The following is a 16,759-nucleotide window of genomic DNA, read 5'->3' as shown; positions in this document are numbered from 1 at the left end:
CGAGTGTATACAGACAGGAGGCGAAAATGCCAAAAAAAGAAAGAACCTAACGCCACATGTGCCGGATATCCAAGTAAAAGAGTCGAATACACAATCTGAAATCATGGTCGCCAAGACCCGGGATATAAAACAATCAACCGCCTAAAGAACCCCCAAAAAATAGAGCAAAGCAAAGCAAAGCAAAGCAAAGCAAAGCAAAGCAGAAACGTAACAATACATGAGTCATAATATGCAATGAGAATCAAATGGTATGAAGGGTATTGGGGGAACTTTTTAACTGGCATAGCCGATCGATGCTGAGGCGCGCGGTGGAGCATATTTCCGAACTGTGCGACTTGGACTGCACGCGACAGAGCCGATGTCAATAGTCTTTAGTTCCCGGCTAAGTGCGTCCATCCCGGAATTACCGCTGCTTGGGTTACTAGACGTCACAGGGTAGGAGGGAGCACCGGAAGAAATCGGTACTTTGGACGGTATAGGAGGGCCGGCGTTGTAGTCGTACAGCGGAGAACGGGAGCTCGGTGATGGAGACACGGAGCCGCGGTGAGAAGAACGTGGCCGGTCGATTGAGGCCGGGGTACTGTAGCCCCGACCATGGGTGTAGCTGTTCGCATAGCTGTCCTGACCACGATCGACTCGCGGGGGCGTTCGGTCTATGGAGTCGGAGCTGTGGACGTGGGTAGGAGTGTATCTCTTGCCTGGGCGATCAGCACCGTAGGTAGTTGTTTCCGTGCGGAATCCTACACGGGGTGGAGCCGCGGTGCGGGATGTGGTGTCGTTTCCTCGAGACGTCGGTCGGTCTCGGGGACTGTGCTTGAATCGAATGATGACCTCTGGTTTCCGGTTCTTTCGCTCTGGCTCAGGTGCCCATGTGTCGGTTGGCAAGTGATCCGACGGATCGATCTCACGACCATCATCACCGATGATAGGCTGGCTCAGGTCTCGAACAGGCTCGATCTCTGCTCGTAGCGCGGCGTCTCGAGCTTGAGAAGGTGAGTCATATGCCGGTACTGGATCGCGGCCAGTGGCCGAGCGGGCAGCATTGGGATTGAAGTTGTTATATGAGTCAGGGGAGAAGGGAATTGAGGAGCCTCCGCGCGAATCGGAGGACGAAGGTCGCGGGCTCACTGACTTCCGGGTTACCATACGGGTCTCTGTATTGGGGTATTCCCGGCTCGAGATACTAGCTCGATCGTCCAGTGGCTTCGGGGATGTTCTGAGGGGATAAACCGGGGCATCGTAGGGCGAGGGAGCCCGGGTGTTTGAACGAATGGACCCCGGTGATGGCTGTTGGGTAATCATCATCTCATCATCAACGTGAGTGCTTGGCCTGCGGACGCGGGTTTCAATCACTTGTCGCTCAATTGCGTCCTCACTTTCATACCCAGCAACGAGACTAGCCGGCATAGGCGAAGCATTGGGAGAGTGCCCGGGTGTATAGGGCTTGTAGGGTGATACAGCTTGGGTCACTGGTTGCTGAGGAGATGGGATAGGCTGAGCCATACGAGACCGATGAACGGGCGGCGGCGGGGGAGGTCCATCTTCGTCCTCATCTTCGACACGGGGCTGCATTGTTGCATACTCCGGATGGTAATCATCCCGACGATGCACAGGCTGCAGGGCTCTGCTGTCGTGGGATTGGTACCGGAGGTCATCGCCCGGACCGGCAGAAGAGCCGGGTCGAGAGTGATCAGATGGCATGGGCTCATCGACATGAGCATGATGGCGTGGCGTGAAAGTAGAGACATGCCCAAATGTCACGGGGTTTGCTGTATACTGGGGTGATATCATGCTATAGGCATCGTGGGGATGTACTGGCTCGTCATACATTGACCGTCCGCGCATGTCAGTCTCAAACGGTGGCTCACTTGTGGAGCGATAGTCGCGGGAGGGAGGTTGATCAGAGTCAGATTGGCTGCGTGGTTGCAATGGTCGTAAGTCGTAGGCTGATTCTGCGTATGGCATCCCCTGCGTGTTCCGTCGCATTGTCCCGGCCGGGGGAAGAGCGGGAGCTGGGGTATCCCATTCACGCTGATAATTATCGTGGGCCTCGTAGCCTCCTCGGGGATGCATGGGAGGTGGTTGGTGTTGTGGTTGTGGTTCATAAGACGGGGCGTCGTAAGCAGGTTCGGGGTTTCGTAAAGGAGCAGGGTGTGCGGCTGGGCCGTCAACCTGTGACATGCTGTGGGCGTGCTCACGCATAGCTGGTCGTGACGGTACTGGCTGCTGCAGCGGAGGAGCTGACTGTGGTTTTTCCATTGGAAAAGGGCGAGGAGGGACGACTCCGGAGGGGTCTGTTGGCAACGGGCGTCGTTTGACTTGGTTTAGTTGTCGAGGACCAGAGAGGCCGGAGCTTGTGGTTGTAGTGGGTTTGCCTTGAATTCTCTCTGCAGCTTCTTTCCGTCGTTCGATCACAGCCTCATCTTGTTGTCGAGTATCGTAGTAGGTCATTTCAATTCGAATGTCGCCTGAGTATTTGCCTCGGCATTGTAACGAGTGCCAGTGGTCATTCTGGCTTCCTCCGGGGATGATTAAGTTTTGCAAGTCCACCCATGTCTCTCCGATTAAGTCTGTCTTTTTATCGTCGTTGAAGACAGACACCTTCAATTTATAGTAGTCAGGAGACTCGTGTACAGTGAAACGCAATTCGTGGTCCCTGTGGTAGGCGAGATTAGCATCATTCAAGAGCTCCAGGGTCCCCGCTGCGATAGTGGTGATAAGCTTACCATCGTGGTGTTTGTCCGCCTCGTAGATCTGTTGGGGTCTTCTTCGCTTCTTTGCCAAGTCGTGCAGCACAATAGGGATTCTGTTTGCCCATGGTTTTGCGATTGGGCAGGTTCTTTGCTCGATCGATAATGGCGACGAGAGTACCGATTGGGGGTCCATCGACCGACATATCAGCGAAGATGCCGGCGGCATGATTGATTTTGAAGAGTTTCGACATGGTAGCTCTCTTCTAACGCTTGATACGGTACAAGCGAGAGCTCAATGAATAAGAAAATGGTAGCATCGAATGTTGTCTCAGGAGAGATCTTAGAGGAGAGAGAAGGAGAGAGAGAGAGCAGAGGAAGGAGGGGAAAGAAAAAAAGAAAGATAAAGGCTCCCTTATGGAATGACAGATGTGGTAATGCGGTATTGGTGGTGGCTGGGGATGCGGAAGATATCCGGCTTCTGATTGGCCGGTTCCCCTGAATTTGGCGCCTGGACTGGGCGATATGACAATACGTGACCATTTATGACCATACATTGATCGGCGTCATCGATAAACAAGGCCCAAGCTGACGATCATCCCCTCCTTCTCTCCTCCTCATGATGCTTATGATGGCTGGTTTTGCTTCTTTTTGCTTCGTTTGGCTCATGTTTCTACCAACAACTCGTCAGTGGCCCGCGAAATAGATTAGCCAGACTCCATTTCATTCTACAGACTACCCAACCCCGACTAGGTATTGAGAATGAGGTGGATCGGCAGCGTCAGCTCCCATCAGTACCCCAGCCACCTCGATCCACCGATCGATACATTCCTGGCGCAGGGCGGGCAATCATTGGCGACTGGTTCACAGATCTAGCAAACCAATAGTGCGGTGAATCCGGTTTCGTTGTTTCAGCAGAGCCTTTAGCTGTCACCCCACCAGGACGCAGCATACAGCATAGCACTCCGCAGTACAAAGTACACAAAGTACACACAGCTGTGTGCCCCGCATTGCCATAACAACCAACCAAACACCCAAACACTCCTCGACCGCCACTTGCATCCCCCGAGCTTCCTGATGAAACCGATTCTCGCCCTCACCTCCACGTATATCATCTTCAATTAATTGTCTGAATAGGTGAGACAGATCGAAACGGTGCCACCATCCCCTACTATCCCCTACGTCCCCACGTCAGACAATTGGCGGTTGCCTGTATTACTTCACTGCCCCGACCGAGGCCGATTCTGCCGGGCGTCTGGGGCCGAAATCTATTAAAAGGCACACCCCGTCCACAAGAATATGGAAGCCTGCTGTCACTGATCAGTAGTCAGCTTGGAAAATATCTTGATCTGGGATGATAGTATGACCATATATCATCGAAGTACGGAGTAGGGTGCACACTTTGAAAAGATCCCAACGATCCAGGGAGTGCTTCAATGCACCAGAGTTTACAGTGGGGTCTCGTTCCGATATCATACGAACACGAAGCTCATCCTCGCGTCCAGGCCATTCAGGCTTTGTCGTAGCATGCCATTTTCAAAGACCTTGGAATAAATGCCTCTCGGGCTTCGCTCTTTCTGTGGTATTTCGACGTGGGCGCGCGGCGCTAGTTCGCTGCCTTGTCGTACATACAGCTGGTTAGAACTCTGGAATATAGCGAAGTAATTACTAGAATACCTACTAAGATATAAAGAGCATAATACTAGATAAGGAGACAGAAATACTCGAAAGGAGATAGTAATATCCCAACGCCGCTTTCTGACGTAGACTGGTACTAGCTTCTCGACTTACCATCACACAGGCTATCTATGGCGACAACGTGACATTTTGTCAGGCATTTTGGCGTACCTATAACACGACGTACTGTGATTAATAGTCGACTTGGAGGTAGTGATTCCAAGATTACTACCAATGGGAGTCTCATTTCAATCTACGCGAATTGTTGACGTATTGCGCGATGTCGCTTTATCATAATCCCGCAGGTAATGCCGCGGGCTTTTGTTCTCGGCAATATCGCCATGCTGAAACTCCGATTGCGAATGTCCGGGATGAACTATATAACCAATAACTGCGAGCATGATTTTTATACTTACTATGAAAAAACGGTTCAACCATTAACACTGGTTGGTTTTCTCCGTCCACATCTTGAATCTTAAAACTTGATTTCCTGTTCTTCCTGTCGTTCCCAACATGGCCGTCGTTTCCGAGCCCACTGTCTCCAACAATGAGATTTCCCAGAAAGTCAAGAACTCACAGGCGTCATCCCACTCTCGAAGCATATCCTGGGTTAAAGGTATCCTCTTCCACACGCATCTTGACGACAATGTCTGCAGCCAGAATTATGCTGGCAAAGGTACAAAAGATGATCCATACATTGTCGATTACCTGAACAACGACCACCAAGACGCCATGAATTTTTCCGATAGGCGAAAATGGGCCATCACCATTTTCCAGGCCCTATCCACGTTTGTGGTGACATTTTCCAGCTCGGTATATGCGAGCGGCATCGGAGGCATCGAGCAGCGCTTTAATACGTCCGAGGAGGTGGCAACACTGGGCTTGTCGCTTTTCGTGTTAGGTTTCGCCATAGGGCCACTGATATGGGCACCTCTGTCAGAGATGTACGGCCGAAAGTCCATATATGTGATTTCGTTCATGGTGTACACTGCGTTCTGCGTGGCGGCGACCTGCTCGCCCAACATCACGGCCTTGTTGGTTCTTCGCTTCTTTGCCAGCGCCTTTGGTTCGTCGGCAATGACCAATTCCGGGGGCGTCATTGCCGACATGTTCAACAAGACGCAGCGTGGAGTGGCGATGGGGTTGTTTGTCATGGCTCCTTTTCTGGGCCCTGCACTTGGTAAGTGGTAGTTAGAAGATGCCGTTTTTACTTGTTGCCATTTCTTGTCATTTTTGCCCTTGTACACTTGCTGAAACTTGCTAAACTGTTTTTATTTTTAGGGCCTATTGCCGGTGGCTTTCTTGCAGAGAAACAGGGTTGGCGCTGGCCTCTCGGTTTAATCGCTATAATGGCAGGTGTGGTCTCGATGTTCACGATGCTGATCACCCCCGAAACATACGCACCATTCATTCTGCAATGTCGAGCGCAGGCCCTCTCCCGGATGACAGGAAGAGGATATGTGTCTCGGCTCAATGTGGGAAAGCCACCCATGACCTTCTTGCAAGAGCTCTCGATCTCTCTCACGCGCCCCTGGATCTTATTGTTCCGCGAACCTCTTGTCTTGCTGACGTCGCTGTACGTCGCTATCATCTATGGCACACTTTACATGTTCTTTGCCGGGTTTCCAATCGTCTTTCAATATACTCGAGGCTGGAGCCAGGGCATCGCCGGACTTCCGTTCATCGGCGTCGCAATTGGCGTCTGTCTTGCGACGCTAGCGGCCGGCGTGGACAACAAACGCTATGTGCGTCTGTGTGAGGAGACCGAAGGAAGAGGAGACACAGTCGAGCCCGAAGTCAGACTAGGTACGGCCATGGTAGGATCTTTCGTGGTTCCGATTGGATTATTCTTGTTTGCGTGGACGACGTATCCATCGGTGCACTGGATTGTACCCATAATCGGTGCCGTCTTCTTCTCGTGTGGACTTGTCATGGTCTTCATCTCGCTGATGAGCTACCTGGTTGACTCTTGTAAGTTTTGATAATTGCCCCGTGACCTTCTGCAACAATGCAAGTGCTCACCTGCATACAGATACCGTCTATGCTGCTTCTGTTATGGCGGCCAACTCAGTGGTTCGGTCCTTGTTCGGCACGGTGTTTCCGTTGTTTACCACCCAAATGTACGAGAAGCTCGGAAATCAATGGGCGAGCTCCGTTCCTGCGTTTCTAGTTCTTGCGTGCGTGCCTTTCCCGTTTCTTTTCCACAAGTATGGTTCGAAGATACGCAGTAAGTGCAAGTATTCACTCGAAGCAGCAAAGGTGTTGGAGACGATGAGTCGCCGACAAGGCGCAATAATTGAAGATGAGCCAAATGAATTGGAGAGGAAGGTTGAACAGACTGTTTAGATCACAATAGATAGCGGGTGATTTGCTACGCCCCTACTAACTCGGCCTGCCCAGGTAGATGGCAAAAATCAAATATATTTGCACGGGATTGTTAGCAGTGAATCTAAAATGTAGCGTACATGTACGAAGCGACCGAGAACCTGGGAATGTTAATGGTGGGCCTCCACGGCTGAATTCAAGGATTATGCGAGTCTCCGATCGGACCGGAACTTACGGAGTAAATCACCGTGCGTCGAAAGACTTAAAACAAAGCCATTACCCCGTCCGCGCAATTACAAGGCTGCAACAAACGCACTTCTCCGCCCCTGATGAATTCTAGGGCCGAGCCACCAAGGGTATCCGGAGAAGCCGGAAAGCGTGCCCTCAAAGCCAATAAGGCATGTGTGCCCTGCCGTGCACGCAAGACGAAATGTGATGCCGCCGAGATTGGCCTCCCCTGTAGCAGCTGTACCAGCAGGCAGTGTGCCAAGGACTGTGTACTACCGGTCCGTAAGGGTCGGACCAGGTGAGTTGATTGCTGATAGGAAGGTTCTTAGTTTTTTAGGTGCGTTCTAACTTAGATGGGCTCCAAGGAAATTAAACCATGTTTCACCGATTCCTGGTCATGTACGAGTATGTCATTTTAATGATCGACAGTGTTGCAATTTAAGTCACAACCGATCTAACCAATATAATCATTCGAACAGTCGGTCCAACCTTCGACCTCCGATCCTCTAGATGTCCAAAGCCCACGTCAGACTGGACTAGATCTGTTCTATCTCAATATCTTGAACGAGGCCGGGGAAAAAACTACAGAATCTAGTCGACACCACTCCATTCCCAGCACTCCCTACCGTCCAAGCCCGAAAGATAGTTTTAGTCCTCGGAACTGTCTATGGGCCAAGCTGCCTCAATTGGACGAGATTGACAACGAATTTCTTGCCAAGAAGGGTGTATTTGATCTACCTCCTTCGCGCCATCTGTGAGACCAATCTTACCATCCTCCATCTTATTCGGGTTTTTGCATTCGCCTCAAATCACTAACAAAACACAACAGAGATTCCCTCGTTAAAACATACTTTGAACACGTCTATCCTTTTGCTCCCGTGATCAACAGAGTTGACTTTATCCGCGGCTATCAATCCGGTGATTGCTCCTTGTTCCTGCTCTACGTCATATTGGCACCGGCCAGTGTCCATGCGCCAGCAGATGTGCTATCTGCCTGTGGTTTTGCTAGCCGCTCGGCTGCGCAAGAATTGTTCTACTCCAAGGCCAAACTACTTCACGACTTTTCTGCCGAAGAGGATCCATTGCTGATGCTGCAGGGATCAATAATTTTGTGCATGGTGATTCTAGACCACCCCACTGACCGGGACTTTGGCTACTGGTTCCACAACGCAGTCCGACTTGCGACCAAGCTTGACATACGTAACACGTACGTTTCCCATCCCTGGGTTACGGCCCCTGCGACGATGATTGCGGGTATTAACTGCTCACGGACCCTTCCACAGATGTGCTCGAGAAGACAAGCCCAATACAGTCTTCAAGCTGTACAGAAGGATATGGTGGGCTCTCTACGTATGTCCTTCTTCTCGTCACCAAGTTCTGCTCTTCCAGCATTATGCCAACTGTAGCTACGAAGTCTTTAGACATTTTTCATGTCTCTGTCAACACCAGACGCTCACGACTACTCGCAAACGCCTCCATGATCAGACTGAGGACGGAAGACGACTGGGAAGTGGAGGATAGCTCGGAAGTATCATTCGGCTTGCTATCGCCAGTCACGCCTCAACAAAGGGCCTTGCCTGTTGTTCAATGCGAGTTGTCTCGAATATGTAGGTGCTGGTTCTATCTGATTATTTGTCGCTGCTTCTTCCATCCTTTTTATCATTGATCTGTCACCGATACCAGGAGAATCACTAACTCTTATTTAAGTCGGACAGTGTTTATCCGGCATGACAAATAAGCCACAGCAGGATCCTCGCCAAATGCTGCACCCGCTAGATGCATGGCGCAAGTCTCTCGCTGTTAAGATGCATGTGGATGGGAGCATTGGAGCCGACGTGTGCTATTTGACTATGCAAGCCGTGAGCTACAGATATGAGTGCGTCTTGTGTCGTTTGATACGACGCTGCTGGCAGCAGACCCAACATGCGGACTGGAGTGAGTGGGCCAAACAGCGGCTTCGGTCCGCTATTCTGGAACTGGATACAATTACCAAGAGGGTGCTGGCGAGTGGCACTCTCCAGGACTTTCCCATATCTTTGTATGTGCCTTCCTTTATTCCTTCCCATTTCTCATTTCCCATTTTCCAAGCATTATCTATAGTATAAAGAGCGCGAAAAATGGAGGGCTAATGATGGACTTGCCAGTGTAACGACAATAATTGCTTTACTTGCTCTACACATCGAATCGGCCCTCGATCCAACCGAGACAGATCTCGTCCGCTCTATGGCCCATATCTCTATCAGCCAGACAATGCTTGTTCTCACACAGGGAAAGGAAATTCCAGCCCTGAAACGAGCCCTGCCATTATTCGAGGAGATTCTTGCCAAAAAGAATTTATACTTGGTTCCGCCCAACAGCGTCGGTCAAGTAAAAGATAAAAGTATGGTGGATGAAGATGCTTCGCTGTATTCACAGGCAGAGCAGTACGAGAATAATCCGTTGCTCTATGATGATTTCCTAGGATTTGATTTACTAGACGAGTGGCAGATTGGGCAAATGGATTTTATTGGTTAAACTGGCAAGGCTTATCAGGGTAGAATATGGCCTGGGCATCTCTGGGAAATTTCTAGTTCTATACCTATTCCTATGCTATCTCATTTGTTGTATCTCATAAATCTTAATATTGATTCCTGCTGCCTGATATATCGGGCATTTAATGCCTCAGGCACCCAAGCTATACCCGCTAACCCCATTGGGAAGGCTGAACTTTTTTGATCGGCAGAAAAAAGATCCTCCAACTTTCTCGCGACGCCTCTGTTTCTGCCTCTGCGAGCCACGGGGATTTCAGATTCATACCCCTCAATCCATCGACCATACACAGGCCTGCTCGGCGCATTTACCTACGATCATTAATCATGGCGGCGCCCGTCCTGCCCTTGCAGCAGGTGAAGCTCGCCTCGCTGCCCTCCACCCGCCTCACGCCAGAACAGCAATACTGGCGCACCTTTAAGAATCCGCTTCTGATCCCCTCGCCCGCCAATGGACCGGTCAATCTGATTACGCAACCTTCCGCTCCTGCATCTGCCGCCGCATTTCCCTCCCTGACACAACCTCCGGACATCTTTACCGTCACCACTGGCGCCCGAGTCCAGATCTATTCCATTCGCACTCGCAAACTCCTGCGCTCTATCACTCGCTTCGATGATACCGTTCGCGGCACTGATGTTCGTCCGGATGGTCGTGTCCTCGTCACTGGTGATGACACCGGCTCCGTACAGGTGTTCGACGTCAACTCCCGCGCGATTCTGAAGACATGGAAGGACCACAAGCAGCCCGTCTGGGTGAGCAAGTTTTCGCCAAGTGACCCAACATCCGTTTTCACTGCCAGTGATGATCGGACAGTCCGCCTGTGGGATTTGCCCGCAGAGACTAGCGTTCGCACTTTCGTCGGCCACACCGATTACGCCCGCAGCGGTGCCTTTATGCCTGGTTCTATGGCTTCTTCAGGCCTACTTGTCTCTGGTTCTTACGATCGTACTGTCCGGATCTGGGATCCCCGTGTGGAAGGACGCGCTGCCATGACCTTCAAGATGGGTGCTCCCATTGAAGACGTTCTGCCCATGCCGGCAGGCACACAAGTTCTGGCCGCCGCCGACAACAAGATCGCCGTACTGGATATCGTTGCTGGAAAGCCGCTGCACATGATTCAGAACCACCAAAAGACAGTTACATCTCTTGCGCTGGCCTCGAACGGCGAGCGTTTGATCAGTGGTGCGCTGGATGGACACATGAAGGTTTTCGAGACTACAGGATGGAACACCGTCTCGGGCTCTAAATACCCTTCGCCTATCCTGTCCCTGAGTGTTATCACTTCCGGTGTGGCGTACGAGGACAAGCATATCGCTGTCGGTATGCAATCCGGTCTTCTGTCGGTGAAGACCCGACTTTCTGGCCAGCAAAAGGTCAAGGAGCGTGAGCGCCGCAAGGAGATGGACGCACTGCTCGAGGGAAAATTGGAGGAGCACGACCGCCAAGTTGCGAAGAAGACTAAGGAGCGTGGCGCCGGATGGGAGAAGCGACTACGTGGACGGGACTTCATTGGCGAGGGAGTGGACATTGTGTTTGAAGGCCAGGATCGCAAGCGACGGAAGAAGGAACAACCCTGGGAGAATGACCTCCGTAAGGGCCGATATGCCATTGCACTAGACCAAGTCCTTTCATCGACCGACAAGACCGCCCAACTTACGATTCTCACCAACCTCCGCCACCGCTCCGCCCTGCGCGCCTCGCTCCGGGACCGCGACGAAGTGTCCCTGAAGCCGGTTCTGCAATGGGTTCACAAGCATATTCGTGAACCTCGCCTGGTCGATCTCAGTGTGGAGATTGCCATGAACCTACTCGATATCTACTCGGGGAATCTGGGTCAGTCGGCGCAGATTGACAAGCTCATTGAGCGATTGCATTTGCGGGTGCGCGACGAGGTTGAGATGGCTCAGCATGCATACCAGACTAAAGGTATGCTGGATATGCTGAAGGCCTGATTTCATTGTCATTGTTCCATACCATCATATGATATCTCAAAATGGCTCGGAGTTTTGGGCAGGGTTGTCTGGGTTTTGCTTCGTCGGTGTACATGGCGGGCCATTGATCATTGTACAAAGTTGCATAGAAATAAAAGTCGACATTTATAATGATCTTTCGATCGAGAGAAAAAGTACAGAGTACATACTAGTATAATTAGTGTAAACGGTGAGTACTAGTAGTTATGTGGGGAGAGCTGCAAGCTCAACGCCATTTCTTTCATATATGCAGTAGTATTAACCGAGGTGGATCTATGGAGCCGACTGTTCTCGGCAAGCCGTCATAAGTATGTATAATTATTCAGATGATAAACACCAACTAATAAGTAAACTAATGTAAATGTAAATGTGAGACCATAACCGTGACCGGTGTTCGTTTTAGGGGGGGATCTCCCTCTCCTCCCCAGACCATCGTGACTCTGACTCCTCCCCCTCCCCCTCCCACTTCCTCTCCCTCTTCCACTCCCACTTTTTCTACCTTTTCCCACTTTCCATCCTCAACCTTCCAACTTTTTTCGCCACCGGATTCTCTCTCAACACGATTGGTATCCCCTGATTAGGGTTCTCTCATTCAAGATAGTACTTCGATACGCCCCGCTCGACACCTGGCACCGTGCAACAGCTGTTCCTATCTCCACCTTGCTATTGTGGGGAGGTTCGAGACCGATTGATTGGCGATGCGCTGAGGGCAGAAAAAAATAGAACGAGAACCACGGCACAACCAGCCGCCCAGACCGCTGGAACGACCCAGAAAATCAATCACGTCACGTTGTCCCTCCATCATGGCCGCCGCTTTCGATGAAGAGGATCTCTCGATTCCTCTTCCCCCTACCGCCGACCGCGATCGCCCCCGTGAACGTGAACGTGAACGAGAACGAGATCAGCGTGCGACCAAATCTGCTGGCCAAAACCCCTCCGCCATGGCCATGCCACCGTCACGGCCAACCGGCCGGTCCGATGCTGCCGCTGTCACACAATCCCCCGCTACCACAAGGGACATGCAGCGCCTCGACCAGTACCAGACGGTGAAGATCCTCGGCGAGGGGTCGTTCGGTAAGGTGAAGCTGGCTATTCACCAACCGAGTGGCCGCCAGGTCGCTCTGAAGATTATCTCTCGCCGCAAGCTACTCTCACGCGACATGGTCGGACGCGTGGAACGAGAGATCCAGTACCTCCAATTGTTGCGGCACCCTCACATCATTAAACTGTATGCAACTCAAATTCAATCCCATCTCATCGATCGGCAGCTTTGCCCCTCCTTCCGTGCGAACCGAAATGACTAACTACCACACCCCCGCCTCTAGATACACCGTGATTGCGACCAAGACTGACATTGTGATGGTACTGGAATACGCCGAGCGAGAATTATTCGATTACCTTGTGAGGAAGGGGAAATGCAATGACGACGAAGCCCGGAAATTCTTCCAGCAAATCATCTGTGCCGTCGAATACTGTCACCGACACAAAATCGTCCATCGTGACCTGAAGCCGGAAAACCTGTTGATTGACAGCCAGAAGAACGTTAAGATCGCCGATTTCGGATTGAGTAATATTATGACGGATGGCAACTTCTTGAAGACTAGCTGTGGTAGTCCCAACTATGCCGCCCCGGAGGTCATTTCTGGCAAGCTTTACGCGGGTCCTGAGGTGGATGTTTGGAGTTGTGGTGTTATTCTCTACGTGCTGTTGGTGGGCCGATTGCCCTTTGACGACGACTATATCCCTGCCCTCTTCAAGAAGATCGCAGCCGGTAACTTCCATGTGCCCAGCTATGTCTCTCCAGGGGCAACCCGCCTCATCCGATCAATGCTCCAAGTTCACCCAGTGCATCGAATCACAATCGAAGAGATCCGACGAGACCCTTGGTTCACCAAGGGCATACCGATATATTTGGAACCCCCTCCTGAAGAATTCATCGCAACTGGCGTGGACCCCAATAAAGCAATTGATTCTCGCAAGCTGGCCCCAGGCAAGCCGCTTCCAGTTCAACATAAGATTCACCGGATCGCCGTGACGAAGCTTGAGAGAAGTATGGGTTATGGCAAGGAAGATATCGAAGAGGCATTGAGGCACCCAGAACCCAGCGCTATCAAAGATGCGTTCTCGATCGTCGTGGAGAATGAGATGATGCAGACTAATTCTCCGACCGAGGATAACTTGATGGCCCAGAATATGCCTGTCCAGAAATCACCTGCCGCATCACCGGCAGACCGCGCTCCTCCTCCCAAACCACAAGCTCAACCACAAACGCAACCCGCCGTTGCTCGCACTCCAAGTGTTGCGCGACGCATTCATGCCGAAGAAGCCGATGCGGAAGATTTTGATCAGCCGCGTCTCAGCCACGTTCGAATTTTGCCCACCAGTTTGCCTTATGTCCACGATCAACTTATGGAGCAACGCGATCAAGAACAAAAAGAACGTGATAGAGTGCTCCAGGAGCGTCGACAAGAGGCCGCCCTTCACGAGCAAGCTGGCGGTGAGCCAAGAGAGTTCACTGCCGAGGAGCAAGCTGCAACAGCCCGGTCGTTGAAGCCTCACTCACGCAGTATCGTCGACTTGGAAAAGCTGCGACTTGAACCACCAATTGGCCATCCAATCACACAGCAGCCGAAGAGATCTCGCAAGTGGCAATTCGGCATTCGTTCACGAAACCAGCCTTACGAGGCCATGTTGTATTTATACCGGGCAATTGCTGCTCAGGGCGGAGTCTGGGATATCTCACCTGTTGAATCGGGTTAGTATATCCATCCTCTTGTTCGTGAGCTCTCTTCATATACTGACTTCTCATAGGCACCAACATCGGACCTGACGCAACACCCTCCCCTGATAAGCCCAAACCCTTGCAAAGCAAATACCCCGACCTTCCTTCGGACTACTATATCCCCAAGGACCCTTGGTTCATTCGTGCCCGACTCTTGAAGGAAGGCGTCAAGGCTCCTGGTGCAACCACCAGTGTCTATAACAGTCGCAGCGACCTCGAAGAGCTACGCCGTCGCTTCCATATCTCCGGCATTTCCGCACCTACAGACGACAATTCCAAATCCCTCACCCCCGAAAACAGCGCACCCTCCGCACCCTCGTCAGCAACGCAAAGTAAGGGACTCCCAACCATCTCCTACGGTGTATGGGTATTCGTCGATATCCAATTGTACCAACTCGAGGAAAATAACTACATGGTCGACTTCAAGTGCGACGGCTATCAAAACGTCATCCGCCCCCACGGTGAAACCGATTGGCACCCCATCAGCAAGCGCTACATGAACAAGGAGAAAGAGGTGACCAGTCCATACCCGTTCCTTGACGTGGCCTCGGATCTGGTGGCTCAGCTTGCAGTGGCTAGCTAGTAGTCATTTATATATTCGTCTGCCTGTGACGATCACGATAACTTCCACCATAATCACCTCTTAATTTCCGTCAATGCTTTTCCTTTTTGTTCAATCCGGCGATATGATACGAGGTGGCGTGTTTTGTACGTCGGATCTCATTGCATTTGGTATCTATCTTTTTCTAGCGAGCGTGTGGGATATTATTGTCGCTTTTGCACATAGTGGAGTTGTTGCCTTCAATATCGGAAAATATTTTGTGATCGAATCTACTTAAATTCAACTATCATTCTTACTGTCGGTCTTGCAAACCGTATACGTATATATGAATAAAAGATCTACATTATTATTAATGTTAAGTTAGACGGTGGGTAATATTGAGTAATTCAAATTTATTTTTCTACTCCAGCTGTATTGACAATTTGAACAGTACATCTAGCTAATATCTTCATAATCTAGCAAATTTCAAGGGGTTTTTTATCTTTTTTGTTGCTCTCCAGGGCTCTCTTTGATCCCTTCCCCACAGACCGATAAGACATTCGAACAGCACCTCTTGGTCATCTTTTGCGCAATGGCCCTTCGCGTTTACCATTGCCATTCGGTGGCCTTTGGTAGGTCTCACGGGTGCTGGCATTAGAGCCGTTGGTCGTAGAGGGCTTCTTTACCCCACCATGCTCATTAACGCGATCCAAGCGTTGATGAGAACTCGGAGTAGTCCTAGCTGTTGAAACTCGCTTCCGTCGAGGCGTAAGGCGCTTCTTGCTCGAGGTCGAAGGCTTAGTCTTTGACTTCTGCGAAGAATTATCATTCTCCTTGTCGTTCTTCTTCTGCTTGCGTGAAATATTGTGATCTTCCAATGCCCACTGCTCAAATATAGGAATAATCTCAATGTCGGGGAATCGAACCTCGTTGTTCGCGCGCTTGGAAGTAGAAGTGGAACTGCCACGGCGAGCTTTGCCTTTCTTTGTCTTTGAGGCTTTGTCGGATTGAGTATCTTCGGCAGACTCCTCTTCCGCTTCGTTGTTGCTCCTCTGAAGGCCTTCCATATTTTGACGAATTTGGCGGATGATTTCTCGAATATCATTAAAGGTCAGGTTAGATCCGAGTCGTTCCAGAAGCCAGTCTGGAACAGGAGCAGTCACAGCTGTTGGATTCCTACGGCCAATAGGCGACGATTTCGCAGCTGGACCAGTGCCAGATGGAGAGCGAGGGGAACTCGTCGTAGATCCGGAAGGGTCTCCGTCAGTATTGGTGTTATGGCGACGCTCTTGCTCCCGTCGACGTAGAATGAGTTGGAAGCTCTTAACACCACCCCACTCCTGCATTCGAGAAAGAGATTCGATCAGGAGGTCACACTGCGTGAAAGGCCATTGGCCTGCGCGATATCTTGCTCGCTGGTAGTGCTTGCGGCAGTAGTGGACCCAGACATATTCAGGGAAGACCTTGGTGGCAGACTTGTTTCTGCCGAAAACATGCGAGATGATCTTCCTGTAATGGGTATGGGCCTCCCTGTCCATCTGGCAAGTGCCAGCAAACTCGCAAGAGATATTGTTGTGGGATGTTGCTCTTTCAGGGGGATTGTCTGATGTGTTCTCTTCACTTTCGTCTTCGTCCTCGTCCTCGGAGAGAGAGAATTCATCGGTCTGGTGCGAAGATAACTCATCAGAGCTGGCTGTCGAGGGGCTTGGGATATCATTTCCCAAGTTGCTTGTCTGTCGATTGACCTCGGTGTCAAGATAGGGGCTTCGTTGGCTGGAACTGAGAGCTGGGGGATTTGCCCCAGACCTGAGGGAAGGCATTTCAGAATAACAAGCCCCGACAAGATATGGCGACATAAGTTCTCTAGGGCCCTAGGTATAGTTAGCTCAAGAAGAGGAGTGACGTGTATTATCTTGTTTATAAAATGTCATACCTGATGTTGAATCCAACAAGGTCTATCCATCAAGGGCTGATGGACGGTGTATGGGATGGTGGGTGGGACAGGGGAGTAAGCACA

At 51.0% G+C, this 16,759-nt stretch overlaps 7 protein-coding genes across 7 annotated transcripts; 5 read left to right on the top strand and 2 right to left on the bottom strand.

Moving 5' to 3' along the window:
* Positions 1-273: 273 nt before the first annotated feature.
* On the bottom strand, positions 274-2,944 carry N7481_012437 (uncharacterized protein; the record flags this gene model as incomplete). The annotated part of the gene is made up of 2 exons (XM_057271656.1): positions 274-2,656; positions 2,727-2,944. 2 exons carry the CDS (start codon positions 2,942-2,944, stop codon positions 274-276), a joined length of 2,601 nt encoding a protein of 866 aa, XP_057115844.1.
* Positions 2,945-4,880: 1,936 nt separating this feature from the next.
* N7481_012436 (MFS transporter) lies at positions 4,881-6,713 on the top strand (the record flags this gene model as incomplete). The annotated part of the gene is made up of 3 exons (XM_057271655.1): positions 4,881-5,547; positions 5,649-6,338; positions 6,400-6,713. The coding sequence occupies 3 exons, from the start codon at positions 4,881-4,883 to the stop codon at positions 6,711-6,713; spliced, it is 1,671 nt and encodes a 556-aa protein (XP_057115843.1).
* A 308-nt stretch (positions 6,714-7,021) lies between these two features.
* N7481_012435 (Zn(II)2Cys6 transcription factor) lies at positions 7,022-8,326 on the top strand (the record flags this gene model as incomplete). The annotated part of the gene is made up of 3 exons (XM_057271654.1): positions 7,022-7,198; positions 7,400-7,674; positions 7,750-8,326. 3 exons carry the CDS (start codon positions 7,022-7,024, stop codon positions 8,324-8,326), a joined length of 1,029 nt encoding a protein of 342 aa, XP_057115842.1.
* Positions 8,327-8,647: 321 nt separating this feature from the next.
* N7481_012434 (transcriptional regulator family TF) lies at positions 8,648-9,434 on the top strand (the record flags this gene model as incomplete). The annotated part of the gene is made up of 2 exons (XM_057271653.1): positions 8,648-8,962; positions 9,021-9,434. The coding sequence occupies 2 exons, from the start codon at positions 8,648-8,650 to the stop codon at positions 9,432-9,434; spliced, it is 729 nt and encodes a 242-aa protein (XP_057115841.1).
* A 341-nt stretch (positions 9,435-9,775) lies between these two features.
* Positions 9,776-11,401, top strand: N7481_012433 (snoRNA-binding rRNA-processing protein UTP15; the record flags this gene model as incomplete). Its single annotated transcript, XM_057271652.1, has 1 exon — positions 9,776-11,401. One exon carries the CDS (start codon positions 9,776-9,778, stop codon positions 11,399-11,401), a length of 1,626 nt encoding a protein of 541 aa, XP_057115840.1.
* An 821-nt stretch (positions 11,402-12,222) lies between these two features.
* On the top strand, positions 12,223-14,784 carry N7481_012432 (SNF1 family serine/threonine-protein kinase; the record flags this gene model as incomplete). The annotated part of the gene is made up of 3 exons (XM_057271651.1): positions 12,223-12,647; positions 12,745-14,174; positions 14,231-14,784. 3 exons carry the CDS (start codon positions 12,223-12,225, stop codon positions 14,782-14,784), a joined length of 2,409 nt encoding a protein of 802 aa, XP_057115839.1.
* Positions 14,785-15,320: 536 nt separating this feature from the next.
* N7481_012431 (putative pathogenicity factor) lies at positions 15,321-16,562 on the bottom strand (the record flags this gene model as incomplete). Its single annotated transcript, XM_057271650.1, has 1 exon — positions 15,321-16,562. One exon carries the CDS (start codon positions 16,560-16,562, stop codon positions 15,321-15,323), a length of 1,242 nt encoding a protein of 413 aa, XP_057115838.1.
* Between the last annotated feature and the right edge of the window lie 197 nt (positions 16,563-16,759).

Source organism: Penicillium waksmanii (assembly GCF_028829765.1).
Source record: "Penicillium waksmanii strain IBT 27052 chromosome Unknown utg000010l:1.0-3698451.0:1.0-3701458.0, whole genome shotgun sequence".
Classification (NCBI taxonomy): Eukaryota; Fungi; Ascomycota; class Eurotiomycetes; order Eurotiales; family Aspergillaceae; genus Penicillium; species Penicillium waksmanii.
The sequence above is the reverse complement of the archived record's forward strand: the minus strand, read 5'-3'. Positions and strand labels throughout refer to the sequence as shown.